The following is a 15,516-nucleotide window of genomic DNA, read 5'->3' as shown; positions in this document are numbered from 1 at the left end:
TCTGCAAGTTTCAAGCCAAAAGGTAAAATGATTTTTCACTTATCATGTTATCAGTGTTGCATATATGGTGAAAAAAGTGAAAAACAGCATAACTTCCCTAAAAATGACCCGATCATGCTGATTTTCGAACTTGACCTGCGTATTATGAATATTCATCAGTTTTGTAAGTTTCAAGGGAAAAGGTAAAATGGTTTTCCACTTATCGTGTTATCGGTGCTGCATATATGCTGAAACAAGACAGCACTGTTCTGCAATGGGTTTACTTCCATTTTTAAAACACTTTTTTAACATAAAACAAAATAAACAGTTTTCTACCATTTGTATATGATCAAGTAAGAAAATTGATGAGATGGGAAAAATATCAATAGAACAGTGTTAAATGTCCAATTTCCTCCATTCTGAGATAATGAATATAGTAGATGATTGAATCTGACAAACTGCAATGATATTTGTTTATTTCCATTTTTGACACTTTATATCATAATACACAATAACAAGTTTACCATCATTTTTACATAATCAACTAACAATGTTATTAAGATGCAGGAAATGTCAAACAAACACTTTTACATATCTTATTAGTTCAATAATGAGACTGTTAACATGCCTAACAATTAAATCTGATGAAATAAGAAAAAACAGCATAACTTCTAAAAGAATGGCCCGATCATGCTGATTTTGGAACTCAACCTGCGTTTTAGTTAGTTTGACTACTCCTGTGAGTATAATGACAATTGGCCTGTCTGTTTTTCTTATACTGTGTTATCGGTGTTGCATATATGTTGAAAGAAGTGAAAAAACAGCATAACTTCCCTAAAAATGGCCTGATCATGCTGATTTTCGAACTTTACCTGCGTATTATGATTATTCATCAGTTTTGTAAGTTTCAAGCCAAAAGGTAAAATGGTTTTCCATTTATGGTGTTATCGGTGCTGCATAAATGCTGAAAAAAGAGAAAAAATAGCCTAAATTCACTAAAAATGACCCAATCACGCTGATTTTCGAACTTGACCTGCGTATTATAAATATTCATCAGATCTGTAAGTTTCAAGCCAAAAGGTAAAATGGTTTGCCACTTATCGTGTTATCGGTGCTGCATATATGCTGAAAAAAGTGAAAAAACAGCATAAATTCCCTATAATTGACCCGATCATGCTGATTTTCGAACTTGACCTGCGTATTATGAATATTCATCAGTTCTGTAAGTTTCAAGCCAAAAGGTAAAATGGTTTTCCACTTATCGTGTTATCGGTGCTGCATATATGCTGAAAAAAGTGAAAAAACAGCATAAATTCCCTATAAGTGACCCAATCATGCTGATTTTCGAACTTGACCTGCGTATTATGAATATTCATCAGTTCTGTAAGTTTCAAGCCAAAAGAAAAAATAGTTTTCCACTTATCGTGTTATCGGTAAAAGTGCACGGCGACGGCGACGACGGCGACAGCGACGACAGACGCAGATGATGGCTATATGTACAGACACATCTGTGTCTGTACATAAAAAGCAGAAAACAATAATGCACAAAAACAGGAGACTGCCCAATTCTGATGCAATAATACATTATGTTTAACTGCACAGTCAACATAAAATTTTAATTATGCACAACAGGTAACACTGATGAAAGTAAAAGCATAAGGCTCCAGGCCCATCAGAGTTCAAGTTTTCAATTAGAAAGTGCCAGAATGAGAAAAATGAAAATTTCACAAAAAATGCATAAATTTAATAAAAATGATGACCCAATTGACCTGGCTTTCTAATTTGAACTGCATGCCAATCCTAAAAATCGTACTTATAAGTTAAATATAATAATAAGTAACAGTTTTCTTTTCATAATGTTTGCAGTAGCAGTGCAAAAAGATTATTGTCAATTTTGATGTAACATTACATAATAAATTATAGAATAATTATCACCAATTTTTGATTATTGACTATAAATAGCATGGACATGTAGAAAATTTGATTACCATTAGGCTTCATGTCCATAGGAGCTCTGAGTCCCACAATGAATATGCCAAAAAGATAATGAATATTTCACTAAGTGTATAACTTCCAGAAAAAGAAGCCAATTAGACTGCTTTTCCAACTCGGGCTGCATTTTAGTCCTGTGTTTCTTTTTTGAAAGTTTGACAGTAATAAGTAACACCGTTTTCCCATAATGGTCATCATGGCAGCAGCACCAAATATTGTGTTTTCTTCTATTTTGATGCAACATTACATAATGCTTAACAGCATAATGACCATCAATTTTAAATGATAAAATATACGTGTCATGGATTTTCAGAAAATGTGACTAGCAAGGGTCTTCAAGCCCGTGGAGGTTCTAAGTCGCACCTTGAAAATGTCAATAAGTGAAAAATTAAATTTTCACAAAAAACTGTTAAATTGCCAGAAAAATTTACCAAACAGACTGCATTGCCTACTGAGGCTGTATGTTAGACCCATGTTTCTTTCTTGTAAGTTTGAGAACAGCAAGTGACATGTTTTCCCTTAAATGGTCATCATAGGAGCAGTGCCCTAAATAGGGGTTTCTTCAAATTTTGATGCAACGTTACATAATGTTTAACAGCATAATAACCATCAAATGTTATTAATAAAATATTAGTAACATGGACATTCAGAAAACATGACAAGCAAAGGTCTTCAGGCCCATGGAACTTCAAAGTCACATCTTGAAAATGCCAAAATGTAAACAAGACAGCACTGTCCTGAAATGGGTTTATTTCCATTTTTAACACTTTTTTAACATAAAACAAAATAAACATTTTACTGCCATTTTTATATGACCAACTAAGAAAATTGATGAGATGGGAAAAGTATCAATAGAACAGTGTTAAATGTCCAATTTCCTCCATTCTGAGATTCTGAACATAGTGGATGATTGAATCTGACAAACTGCAATGATATGAGTTTATTTCCATTTTTGACACTTTATTACACAATACATGATAACAAGTTTACCATGTTTTTTTACATAATCAACTAACAATGTTGTAAAGATGCAGGAAATATCAAACAAACACTTTTACGCATCTAATTAGTTCAATAATGAGACTGTTAACATGCCTAATAATTGAATCTGAGGAAATGTGAAAAAACAGTATAACTTCTAAAATAATGGCCCGATTATGCTGATTTTCGAACTCAACCTGCATTTTAGTAAGATTGACCACTCCTGTGAATATAATGCCAATTGGCCAATCCGTTTTTCTTATATTGTGTTATCAGTGTTGCATTTATATTGAAAAGTGAAAAAACAGCATAAATTCCCTAAAAATGGCCCAATCATGCTGATTTTCGAACTTGACCTGCGTATTAAGAATTTTCATCAGTTCTGTAAGTTTCAAGCCAAAAGGTAAAATGGTTTTCCACTTACTGTGTTATCGGTGCTGCATATATGCTGAAAAAGTGAAAAAACAGCATAAATTCCCTAAAAATGGCCCAATCATGCCGATTTTCGAACTTGACCTGCATATTATGAATATTCATCAGTTCTGTAAGTTTCAAGTCAAAAGGTACAATGGTTTTCCACTTATCGTGTTATCGGTGCTGCATATATGTTGAAAAAAGTGAAAAAACAGCATAAATTCCCCAAGAGTGACCCGATCATGCTGATTTTCGAACTTGACCTGCGTATTATGAATATTCATCAGTTCTGCAAGTTTCAAATCAAAAGGCAAAATGGTTTTCCACTTATCGTGTTATCGGTAAAAGTGCACGACGACAACGACGGCGACGACAGACGCAGATGATGGCTATATGTACAGACACATCTGTGTCTGTACATAAAAAGTACTAAAAGAAAGGGAGAGTCAGTAAACCACTGATAATGATATTATGAAATCAAACTTATGTTGTACCGCGAACGTACGTAGAAGGCTGCACTTTGTAGTTATAGTACTACTACCAGCGAACACCAATCTACAGCATATCCTAACTGCGGGAGACGTTTTTCAAAGAGTCAGTAATAAGTAAGTCATATAAAAGACTAAACAGAGTCTATATTATTGCATAAGAAAGACAATACCTCCAGGTATTTATTGTCAGAACATCTCATCTCTTTTTTTTCTCTTTTTTTTTTTTTTCCGGAGAAAACACCTGACGTGATAGTCGCCATTTTTTTTAAGCTACAGTACGGAATTGTGGGATACGGCTTATTTTGGGAAACCCCTTCCAACCACCTAATTGGTTTCTGCACTCAGCAGAGCCTTGGACAGGTTGCGTAATGGGCAGTTAGCACATCATCGCGAAGTGAAGCTCCTGCAGAGCTAGTACAAAGCTTTCTGTGCGCAGGCAGAGATAATTGCTCCCACATGGGATTTCTCAACAGGGTGACTTAGAAACAAAATGACCATCTATCTATCTAGAGACTTAACTGTGAATATCTGTAAAAAATCTATCAGTCGCCCTGGTACAGGGTAGAATGAACCTAGGTTTATTTGACTGCAATTCAATCAGAGTTAACTCGACTGGGGTTAACTTGCCAATGTGAATGGTCCCAATAATGATAGCTGCGGTGAATAAAACAATCATACTAAAAATGAGAGACTGAAACTGAATATACTGATAACCAGTTCTTGCACAAACACACACATCTACTGATATTTCTGTAATTTATCCAATCTATAGATGTATTCATGAATATATATTTAGTATGTAGTACTTACGTGCTAAAGAAGGAGCGACTTGTGGGGTAGACTGTTGTGCTGTACGATAATTAACAGGCAGAGCCATTACTTGTTCTTTGGTCATTCACAACACTCCTGAAAAGAGAGAAACAGGTTATCTATTTTCAATTAACGTGTGTGAACATTACATTACTGATGTTCCAACCAACATGGCAGGGATTTACTTGCAGAGACCATCTTTCCAGATAAACAACATAATTATTGTTTGTCACCTACAGTAAAATGGTATACACTTGCATCTTGCTATATTAAGAATAGTTTACAGTCTAATAAAAACAAATAGGTCAATTCACTATATTTATGCCTTTTGTTTCGGGAAACCTCCTGCCATGGAAAATTAAACCATTTCTGCAAAGCGAGTGATAAGCTAGACAAAATGCAGGTCCAATTTGAAGCGCTGCGCATAATATTTCATATTTACATTAAATATAATAGATTAATAAAATCCACGTGAAAATATAAAATATTGGCATTTATATTCTTCATTGTTAAGCTTAAGCATCTCTGAGCATTTAACATCAGTTTAATGGCTTTCTGTTATGAGGTGAGATAGCAATCAGTATGAGGTATCACTTCATCCCTCAATCATTTTTATGTTAGGCTTTACAAGAAGCTGTGGATGGGAAAAATAAGCATTTTAGGGACTTTCAAACCAATAAAGTGTACCTTTAATTGAAAAATAAATTATATTTACATAAGAAAAGAGATATTTCAAATGTATCTGTACTTAACTACTTAAAAAAAAAAAAAAATGATAAAAATTTGCTCCTGAAGATATCAACACAATACATGTGCTTGTCATGTGTCAAGCTTTTCCCATACCCTGTTGGTACCCCGAACACGTCCTCAACATTCAAAAGATGCACTGGAGCTTCTTTTCCGTTCAAGTTTTAAGTCTTTGATGGGTGTATTTTCAACAAACTGAGAGCCAAACAGACACCTACTTTGAATTCTGCTGCTTAGTCTCATCTGCAAAAGATCAGGCAAGATTGCAGAAAGGATAGTTAATTTTTAGACCTTGCTTGCCCGAAAGCTAGTAGTGTAACAGGTTTTTGGTACGGTCTGCAATCCACTACCAAGCAAGACATAAACGTTATTTCTTGTTTTGGGTTCCGGACTCGGGAGAGTTTAGAAAAAAAAACATGTACCCAACCTTCGGAATACCAGAATTTCTTGACTTGTATTATTCGACGTAAAATTTTCTGAGCAGCTTACCGATTTAAGATTGACAGTCTGCTTCTTATCGAAATCCCATCATTTTTAGTGTCAAACAAACAAAGGCGGCGAGGCGGTCCTGAAGAAACAAAGATGGAGTTTAATCTCGTACACGAGAGAAATCGAGAAATATTTATACAGGGCCATTATTTTGAAGTTGCAGTAAAAATCGTCTCTAAGACACAGAAAACAGAAAAAAAACTTATAATAGTCACTGTCAAACACATTTGACAATTGAAATAAATACATGACCTTGGCCTAAAAATGGCGGTAAATACACATCGAAGCTAACCACTTGAAGCTAACAAACTAAATTTGATCGGACGAAGTGGTAAGTTGAGTACATTGTGAGAAGTACTATCATTCAGGTTGAAAAAAGAATCGAGTTTACTGAAGATTGAAAAAATAATGCGGGATAGGTGATTGTTTACTTTAGATGCTGCACTTGTGTTTCGACAGGAACATTCGACACAATGAATAAGGTCTTTTGCCGTTCCGTCTTTTGCTTATAATTCAAACCAATATCTGATTTATAAATCCTGTGATTTTCTTATTTAGTTTGATGTAGGATCTATAAAGAGAGAATCAGAATTATTTCATTAAAACGTAGTTGGTACGTTTAGAGTAATCACTAAAAATAACTTAATTGTTTTAAAGGCCTAGCTAAGAGTGTGACCTACAATCATACCAAAGAAATCTTTCAACATTTACACTTTTCTCTTTATTGGTGCATATAAGTCAGTTGTGTGGCTTTATCGCTTCAGCATATATTTTTAAAGCAATATAATAATATTTTCTATGAAAAAAAAGTAAGGAGAATATTTAGATAAATGAGACACGTGTAGGTTTGTGCACGTTTTGGCAAAGGGTCACATGTATATAATGGCTACCCATTGACAACATTGTCATTCCAATCTCATTAAACTGACGCACTTGAATGCTTGAGGATTGATAAACTTATCATCAGGGACGTGCATTCTTACAGTCCGTTTCCGGATGACCTAAGCCAGATAGAGGCTCGATTTTAGGACTAGGTAAAACATTGGCTTGCGCCCATTACTCTCAATGTTAAATTGGCGAAGTTTGATCGTTCATATCAAACAGACCAGAGGACAATTTCTTGTGACAATCACTTGGTCATATTCACTTGGGTTTTAAGCCTCAGTCAATGGGTCCCAGGAGGATTTTCTAGAGCTGATGGTGATTTTATTAGCGATAATACCTTAACACTCCTCTGACGGGCTGCAATTTCAGTTTACATCAGATACATGTTGTAATAGGCATATTTTATCATCTGTATTGAGTATATTCGTGATTAAATACGCGTGACAACTGTTTGTTGATATTCACTTATGTATTTAGCTCAGGGAAATGGCCATCAAAGGGATTTTCTAGCGTCAGTGGCGACTTTATCAACAATAGTGGTGTACTATTTTTTTCTACTGGGATACTATGACCAATACGTACCAGTTCATTAATATACAGTCAGAATTATTGTATGATAAAATCATTATCTAAACAAAGAAAACCATTATATTCATATTGCTTTTAGAGGTCTCAATTTGAAAGATTTGATAAGCTAGAAAAGGGGGTTGGGTAGCATTGCTCACCTGTCGTGTTCAAAGCAGGTGTCTCAAGTAATGCAATTAATGTGCTTTTAAAAAGAATTTTAATTTGTCACTGCTGTGGTTTTCATTTAAATTTCTTTTTCTACTGTTGTCTGGGTTATGTTTGAAGAGACTATGAAATACTTTTTCAGCTTTTATAATATCTGCAAAAACGTAAAAAAAAATTAATTAGAGGCCTGCCAAAATGATTTTTCATGAATAAATTGATTCATTCATAATTATCCAAGTAGACAAAAAGTTTTAACCAAGTTCACTCAGCTATAATGCTACCGGAAAGGGAAGGGGGGGAGGGGGGGGATAATAATCACCGGTAGCTTACAAGTTTTTATCCTTAGTTTTCATAATTGGAAATAATTTGAAAAACAACAATAATGCTCTTTAAATATTCTATTTTTCTTTATTTTAGAATGAAAGCCTCACTTAAATCTTTATAAGTTGTCAAAATCTACAAATCATTTTTGACTGTGATGCTAAATAAAGTTCAGTGTCTTTTTCAGAAAATAATATAAATTTATAAGGTAGTGATTTCATTTTCATTTTAAGAAAATCAGACTCAATATCACAATATTAATATAAAGTATGATCTATAAAAATCCGAATTGAATGCATATTTAACTGTCAAAAATCACTTTGAATTCTTAAACAAAATGCAAAATGAAAGATACAATAAAACTTGTTGACTTTTAATTTACATTTTATTTCTATTTACAAGGTAAGAAAGGAGTTATAAAATTCCCTGACATACTCTGTAAAGCTGCATTCAAAATTAACATTTGTATAGTAAAAATGAATTGGAACTTTTATGATATAAAACCTGTAAGCAAACATAACAGTAATGTCCAAAGGATAAAAACACTAAATCCATAACGAAGATTTGATTGCTGAGTGTTTTTTTATAATTGCTGTAAACTTAAGCATGGGTTAATAGATGTAACTCAGCAAACAGCTCCACCTGATTGTTTCTTCCAGTTCACATGTGCATTGATAGCCTTTCTTGTGTTCTATCCTCTTGTTGAAAGTGTGCAACATCAAGAAGAAAAAGTATTAGTAATATGTTCCAATAGCACATTATTGCCATTTTCACACTTCATAGTACAATAATTAAATGATTTATTGAGTATGTAAAAATTTAATTCCTGTCCATAATCTCAATTCAGTCTGCAGCTATATGGGTATTTAAAATTACTAGAAAAAACTTGTTAAAATTCTCAAAATGGCATGTACTTTCAGTAAAAATCAGACGAGTAAATTGTCATTAGAGCTTTCTTTCAGCCCCCTTTTTTCAAAGACAAATACAATAACAGCACCTGTGAAGATCATATCTGTTTTAGTTCTATTTGCTACAATGACACCAACTGATAAGATCACTTTCTTCCAATTAAACCACCTCAAAGGGCTCTATGATTGTTTGAAGATCCAGGTAAGCTGTTCTGTTCAATCGCTGTCAGTGGACAGATTCATCCGATAACAAAGCCATTGCAACTCCTTACCTGAAAAACAATCAGAACTGTAACTGCAGCTCATATAATTACAGTGTAAGAGAGGTGCATTTCAATCGCTGATAAAATCGGCATCACTGCTAGAAAAGGTCCTTGATGGCCATTTCTTGACGCTAAATACCTATGTTGATAAAATTAAACAGTTGTCAAGGTTAATTATCTACCGGTGTGAAAGATACAGACAATCAAAGTTGATCATTTTAACATTGGGAGTAATGGGGCTTACCGAATCGGCGATTGTTTTACCCTAGCCCGGCCGTGGCGGCCATCTTGTGACGTCATGCCGACTGGAAGAATGTGTCCTTCAGAAGTTTAGTAACACTAAGGGTGGGGCTGTCCTTAGGGGTTTTTCAAATGAAGTTATTGAACAATTTGAAGAAGTTTTTCATGGATCCCTTTAAAAAGCCAGGTATGAATGTGAATATTTTCTTTTGTTATCATGATGTTAATTAATTATCAATATTAAGTCAACACCCAGTCAATGGAAGAGGTATCCATGGGGTGTGACTTTTGAAGGTGATTATCATAAACTCTTGACAAAGTGGTGAAGTGCAGGGCATATGCAATGGCTGGTCATACATAGTTTTGCAATATTATGTGTTCAATAATAAAGACATTTGCAATGCTGAGTGCTCCATTAATGTTAACTAATGACAGTTAAAGGTACACTGCACTTATTTGAAAATGCCCCACAGTCATATTTATATCCTGCAAAAAATTTTGTTTCTCAATTCAGACCTTGAAGACAATAAACTCCTTCAAGTTAAAGTTTATCTGAAACATGCCTAGTGTAGTTGTTATCTTTTGTATTAGAAATACATGACACAAGGCCATGATAAAAAACACATGATGTTTTCTTGTGTTATAAAGTAAAATCAGTGCAATGCCTGGTGAAGGTCAGGAATGCAGATGTTGTCCAGGCCAGTCATTTAGAACTAAATTATTGAATTTAAAATGATATGAAACATCGAATCCATTAGGGCAGAGCAATGTTTCACCAGTAGTTTTTTCCCAGAAAATTTTTTTTTAGATAAATCCCATGCAGCGTGCCTTTTATAAAGGTATTGCCATTGGAATTGACAAGGTTTATGGCTTTCAAAGACAGTGGGAGCAGCAAATTACCTTTTCAGTGGCATTGATCAAATAGTTTGAATAGTTTGATGTAATATGTACTAGTTAGTATACTTTGCTGTAGGATTTTCTATACACTTGGTAGATGATATTTCAAAGACAGTTCTCGTAACATAAGATTAAAATTGATTTAAATTTATAGAACATGAAACAGTCAATCTGAATTGTAATCCAAGTGTTAATGAGTTCGTGGTGTGCTTGTGATGAAGTAACCGTGGCTGACCTAAAGTGAAATGTTGATATGTTTTAGTGGTCGTGATGAAGCAACCATGGCTGACCTAAAAGTGAAATGTGTGAAGACGGACAATGGGGCACCGACTGATGCTCTAAAGGTAGTTTTTGAGGTAAGAAAAACCAGGATAGAAACTTATGAATTATATAAGAGCAAACTATGGCTAAAATAGGATTTTGTTTCTTGTTGCCACACAAAAACTTGCACAACACTCCTTTTTTTTTTTGTTTTTTGGAGACTGTCAACATGCATCCCCCAATTTGTCAGACATCAGGCTACATGATACAAATAAAAACATGAATTATTTTCGTCATTTACTCATGCTGACGTACAGAACATACATAAATTAAAGTACATACAGCTACATGGACTGATCTTCATAGCTACCAGTATAATGCCCCCACGTTGTCAGAGATAAAACAGCAAATCATTACAAAAATCTTATTATCAATCTTTCATTCACCTGACGTTTCATAAAGTTGTGCAATAGATCTCCGAAACTTTATTTACCTCTGTTAGTATAACTTTTGGTTGTTTATTTAGACGAGCGAATCATGAGACAAAATGCTGATTTGAATAAGAGCTGCAGGATCAAAAATTACTTAATAGCTTGCTGGGGTAGCGCTAGCAATTTTTTTCACTTAGCCAGATCACCACATTCTTGTCAATTTGTTATCAAAATAGTTATAATTTGGCTAAAACATGTCAAATCAAGCCCTTTTTCTTTAGCCAATTTAAGTCAGTTTTAGCATTTGGCTAAATTGGCGAGTGTTAGCGCTACCCCAGGCTTGGTCTTGATATTATGGAAACTGTTATTTTTGTATGAGTAGTAGAGTATGGTAGAAATGGGTGACAAACAAGGACAGATTAGGCAATCAGTGCACCTGACATACGCCAGAGAAGAGTGCACTGCTTTTGTGAAATTTTGACTTTAATTTATGTTCATATTTCAATTTTGCAAAAAAATCTTTTTCTTTTTCCAGTCACTAAAGGAGGCCGAGCTAGACCCAACATGGGTGAGTGAGATGGACTGCATGGCTGTGAACCAGAGAGAGAGGGATTCTATGTACATCATTGATCCATTTGAAGGCAGGGTTTTTGAACATCTGAAGAATGTGAACAACAGGTAAATAACTAAATAATGATAACCACATTCTCAAATTTAATGTTACACACATAAGGTTTGTCTTGCAAAGAAGACTACAAAGTCTGCTTCAATATCAGTTTCAAATTTTAAAGATTATTTACATAATTGGTAATTTTGTAGTGTACGGTACAACCCAATGACTTTTGTTTTGGAATTCACTTTAGAAATTCTTTACTAGTCTACTTTTTAATTACCTTCTATGACCATAACAATGCCAGCAATGACTTTTGCACCTTCCAAAAAAGCAAGAATTGATATATTGCGCTGCGCGCATGTCTGTAAGTCCAGTCATGCTTCAAAAAATTATGCCCATTTCAAAATGTTGACAGGCAGCTGTCTTAAGCTTGGGGTTGATGACCAAATGGGTACTTATTGTTTCCATGATGTCCAAAATGTGTTTTTTTCCTGTAATTAAGACATTCTGGTCACTTGCACTAGTTTTAGGCAAAATATTTTTAAAAGTATGATACTAGTTCATCATATTTTGGTACTAATTTGCATGATTTGTACTTATGTTAATATTAGCATGCATACAGCGTCTCTTTGCCCCAAGGAATATTCCTGCCAAGTAGAAACTTGTACTTACCAGCATTTACCCCCTTAACAAGCCTTCTAAAACTTTTGCCTGTATCCACAGCAGGAAGGACATTTTAGATGGCAAAATGCTGATATTGCTACTGTAGTTTTGGACCAAGATCTATAACTGGACAGAAAAGAAAGGCAATTAATTTTGAGTCCTATTCACCCATGCTTGATTCTTACAGAATGTCTATGAATTATATTTCATTTTGATAGATGATACAAAATGAAAATGCTGCTTGAATTTTGTTCTTGAAACTTGAGAGAATTTAGTAGTATGATATTATCTCTTTTCATTTATTATAGGTTATATGGTCCCCAGTGTCTGCTGGCATGCTTGAAAAATGCTGAGGTAAGAGATATTAGTAACCAGAAACTCAAATCTCACAAAACCTGTATGTAAAATGGTGCAGACACCCAATTTTTTTTATTTCTTGGTGAAAAAAATAAATAACTGAGTATTAATCCAGGGTCCATACAGCCTTGAAAAATGCTTTAATTTAGCCCAGCACCTTGAATTCTGTTTGAGGCTTTAAACAGTACTTGCCACCAGGGTCTTGAAAAACAACAAATGACAAGATTTAACAATTTTTGTTTTTGTGCAATCCAACTATTTTAGTCGCAGATAAACATTGTTATAATTATTAGAATTGATCACTTAATCAAATATTTTAAACCTTTTAGTTTTGTACCTGAATATGGACAGGTTATTCATGGATGGGTAGAATACCCTTTAATCCCTTTTAAAACATAATTCAGTTTTATTCCTTACATATTTCATCATCAATGTGTTAAAATAAAAAGTGTAAAGAAATGATGTACAGTTCTAAATCTTAAGAAATCATTCTCATTTTCACTAAAAAATCCCTGAAAAGTACTTGAATTAGGGCCTCAAAAGTCCTTGAAAGTCATTGAATTTGTCATTAATGCTGCTGTATGAACCCAGTTAGCTTACAGTGTATTTCATTATGCTATATTCCAGGCTGCCCCAAGAGCTAAGCATCCAATATACACACTAGGCATGAAGAACCTGGTGATCAGTTGTACTGGAGTGGAGAAAAATGAAAGGGTATGCAATAGAACTGCAGAGGGAGAAATCCACATTAGCCAACCAGATGCTGGTTGAGACAGCAGTCTACTGGTCCTTTAGGACTTCTGGCTTCATGTTTAAATGACCAAAAGTAAAAATAGTAATCAGTAACTCCTTAAGGTGGCTGAATTGTGATGGTCTGCATTTTATGTTTACTAAACTAAGTTCGCTTTTGGCATAGGGTCATTGTAAACAATGCAGACTGGTTGACTTAATCGTCAACATTTTGCAGCATGTTATGGAAATCTATCAGTAATTACTATTATAGGGAATACTTAGATACATACAGGTTAAGATATATATTGATAATCTTTTTATCATTTAAAACTGATAATGGAAAAATGTTATATATGAAACTCTGCCATGAAAGTAACATTTGCAGGATAAACTAATGCAATTTGTCACTCTTATTTGACCTTGGCATTATTTTACTAGGAAAGACTCCATAACCTAGTAGAGCTAATGGGAGGGGAAGTGAGCAGAAATTTCACCCAAAGTGTCACACATCTGGTGGCTGGAGAAGTAGGTTCAAAAAAATATTTGGTAAGTTTAAGGAACAGCAAATGTTGTTTGCTGAATTATCTTCTTAGTAATGATGCAGATGGAGAAGCCCCCAAAAGGACCATTGTAAAATAAAGTTCATATATTTTGAAGGCTTTTTCAAATGGATTATGGTTGTTTTAACTTATGTCTGTTTACCTAAAATGATTTGTTGTGCAATTCCATATAATTGATGTGTTTTAGTTTTGCAGCCACTGGCAATAACTTATGCTAATTCTGTTGAGTTTGCACGTCTTTGTTCCAGGTTGCCGGTGGTTTAAGTGTTGCCATCATGTTGCCACAGTGGGTGGACAAAGTATGGGAGAAGAGTAAACAAGAGTGAGTACCATGTCTGTGCCACCAAAGTGCAGATAGAGGCTGGGGAGTTTGAGACAACCACTGGTTACTTCTACATCTTATAATCTACAGACATCCGTTTATCCTTGGTAATGGTGACCATGCTGACATGTCTGGAGGTTGTTGTAGATATTGTCATGGTATAGACCCATGTATCAGTGTAACCAGACTTATGTTATGAATGATGATGTTTGTTGTAGATATTGTCATGGTACAGACCAATGTATCAGTGTAACCATACTTATGTTATGAATGATGATGTTTGTTTTAGGTATTGTCATGGCTCCGACCCAGAGTTCCAGGCATACAAGTGCCCCCTGTTTAAAGACCTGGTTATCACTGTGTCAGGGATCTCCAATGATGAGCGTGCAGAGGTGAAGCAAGTAGTAGAGGCCCAGGGTAAGAATGCCAGCATTGGTCACTGATAGTAACAGATCAACACTTATAAGGCCAATCAAAGTCTCATCAGTAACATTTAGTTTTACAGCCCATATACCCATGTAATTCTCATCAAACTTATGATGTGTTTATAAGTAGAATTTCTCAAATACTAGCTTAATGTAATCAGAAGGGCATTTTTAAAGCAATTGTGCATTTTCCCCTCAGGAGGCAGATATACTGGTGAAATGAAGATTAATGATTGCACACATCTCATTGTAAATGAGCCTAAAGGTAAGAGTTGTTGCTAAGTGAAGGGGGGAGGGGAGGGAAGAAGATTGGGGTTTTGATCTGTTACAGTATACATTGCTGTTTATGGACTAAGAGTTTATGCATGGTACACTAGAACAAAACCTAGATAAAAAAACTGAGATACCCATGTCACTCCATAGAGATTCCAGCTTGTAGTTCAGTCATCACACTGCAAACTTTTGCCTTCAGTATTTATTGCTCACCAACCTAGGCCTGAAATCAAATAATGGTTTTATTAAACTTCAGTATAACATCTTTCGTGTTACATTCCTAGACTTGGCTTTTGACCTAATAGGTTATATCAATACATTTTTATAAATAAAATGCATTGATTTTAAGGATCATTCATTTTGTTCTCCAGGTCAAAAGTATGAGTTTGCAGTAAAATGGAAGATCCATATAGTATGCCTGGCCTGGCTGTTTGAGTCTGTGCAGAATGGGTATTGCATGGATGAGAATAAGTTCAGGGTTGGAAATATGCACAATGCAAAAACACCAGGCACAAAGAAAACTTCAGGTAAGTATTTCATTTGGAGTACATAACTTCCCTGAGTGGGTGTGAGGGTCCTACCAGTAGCACTATGTGATGTTACTGTGTGGGTGGGGCTTGGCAAATAGCTCTAGGTGATGCCACTGTGTGAGTAGGCCTGCCAATAGCTCTACATGACTTCACTGGGTGGAGGGGGCATACCAACAGCTCTTTGTGATGTCACTGAATGG

General features: G+C 34.8%; 2 protein-coding genes across 9 annotated transcripts in view; one reads left to right on the top strand and one right to left on the bottom strand.

Annotated features, from left to right (window-relative positions):
- Positions 1 to 6,034, bottom strand: part of LOC106169605 (uncharacterized) — a 29,791-nt gene extending 23,757 nt beyond the window's left edge. Inside the window, exons 1-3 of one of the 2 annotated variants that reach the window (XM_087017617.1) lie at positions 5,904 to 5,998; positions 5,511 to 5,657; positions 4,668 to 4,763 (exon numbers count right to left, since the gene is read on the bottom strand). In XM_087017617.1, coding sequence (XP_086873743.1) covers positions 4,668 to 4,752 — 85 coding nt within the window. In that variant the 5' untranslated portion in view covers positions 4,753 to 4,763; positions 5,511 to 5,657; positions 5,904 to 5,998. Of the gene's footprint in view, positions 1 to 4,667; positions 4,764 to 5,510; positions 5,658 to 5,903 lie in introns of both variants that reach the window. The other variant, XM_087017616.1, reaches the window with a different exon arrangement.
- A 57-nt stretch (positions 6,035 to 6,091) lies between these two features.
- The window catches only part of LOC106180974 (DNA topoisomerase 2-binding protein 1), an 89,827-nt gene continuing 80,402 nt past the window's right edge, over positions 6,092 to 15,516 (top strand). For 5 of the 7 annotated variants that reach the window (XR_015335463.1, XM_087017614.1, XM_087017610.1 and 2 more), the window contains exons 1-10: positions 6,092 to 6,234; positions 10,412 to 10,505; positions 11,377 to 11,519; positions 12,426 to 12,471; positions 13,102 to 13,188; positions 13,645 to 13,752; positions 14,015 to 14,088; positions 14,378 to 14,505; positions 14,713 to 14,778; positions 15,158 to 15,313. Coding sequence is in view for 6 of the 7 variants with exons in the window: in XM_087017614.1 (XP_086873740.1) it covers positions 10,431 to 10,505; positions 11,377 to 11,519; positions 12,426 to 12,471; positions 13,102 to 13,188; positions 13,645 to 13,752; positions 14,015 to 14,088; positions 14,378 to 14,505; positions 14,713 to 14,778; positions 15,158 to 15,313 (883 nt within the window). In the remaining variant the exon portion in view is untranslated. The remainder of the gene's footprint in view (positions 6,235 to 10,411; positions 10,506 to 11,376; positions 11,520 to 12,425; positions 12,472 to 13,101; positions 13,189 to 13,644; positions 13,753 to 14,014; positions 14,089 to 14,377; positions 14,506 to 14,712; positions 14,779 to 15,157; positions 15,314 to 15,516) is intronic. The other 2 variants (XM_087017611.1, XM_087017613.1) reach the window with 1 other exon arrangement.

This window comes from Lingula anatina, chromosome 7 (assembly GCF_051362555.1).
Source record: "Lingula anatina isolate TDL-2025a chromosome 7, LinAna3.0, whole genome shotgun sequence".
Lineage (NCBI taxonomy): Eukaryota > Metazoa > Brachiopoda > Lingulata > Lingulida > Lingulidae > Lingula > Lingula anatina.
Note: the sequence above shows the minus strand (reverse complement) of the source record. Positions and strands in the feature narration are given on the sequence as shown.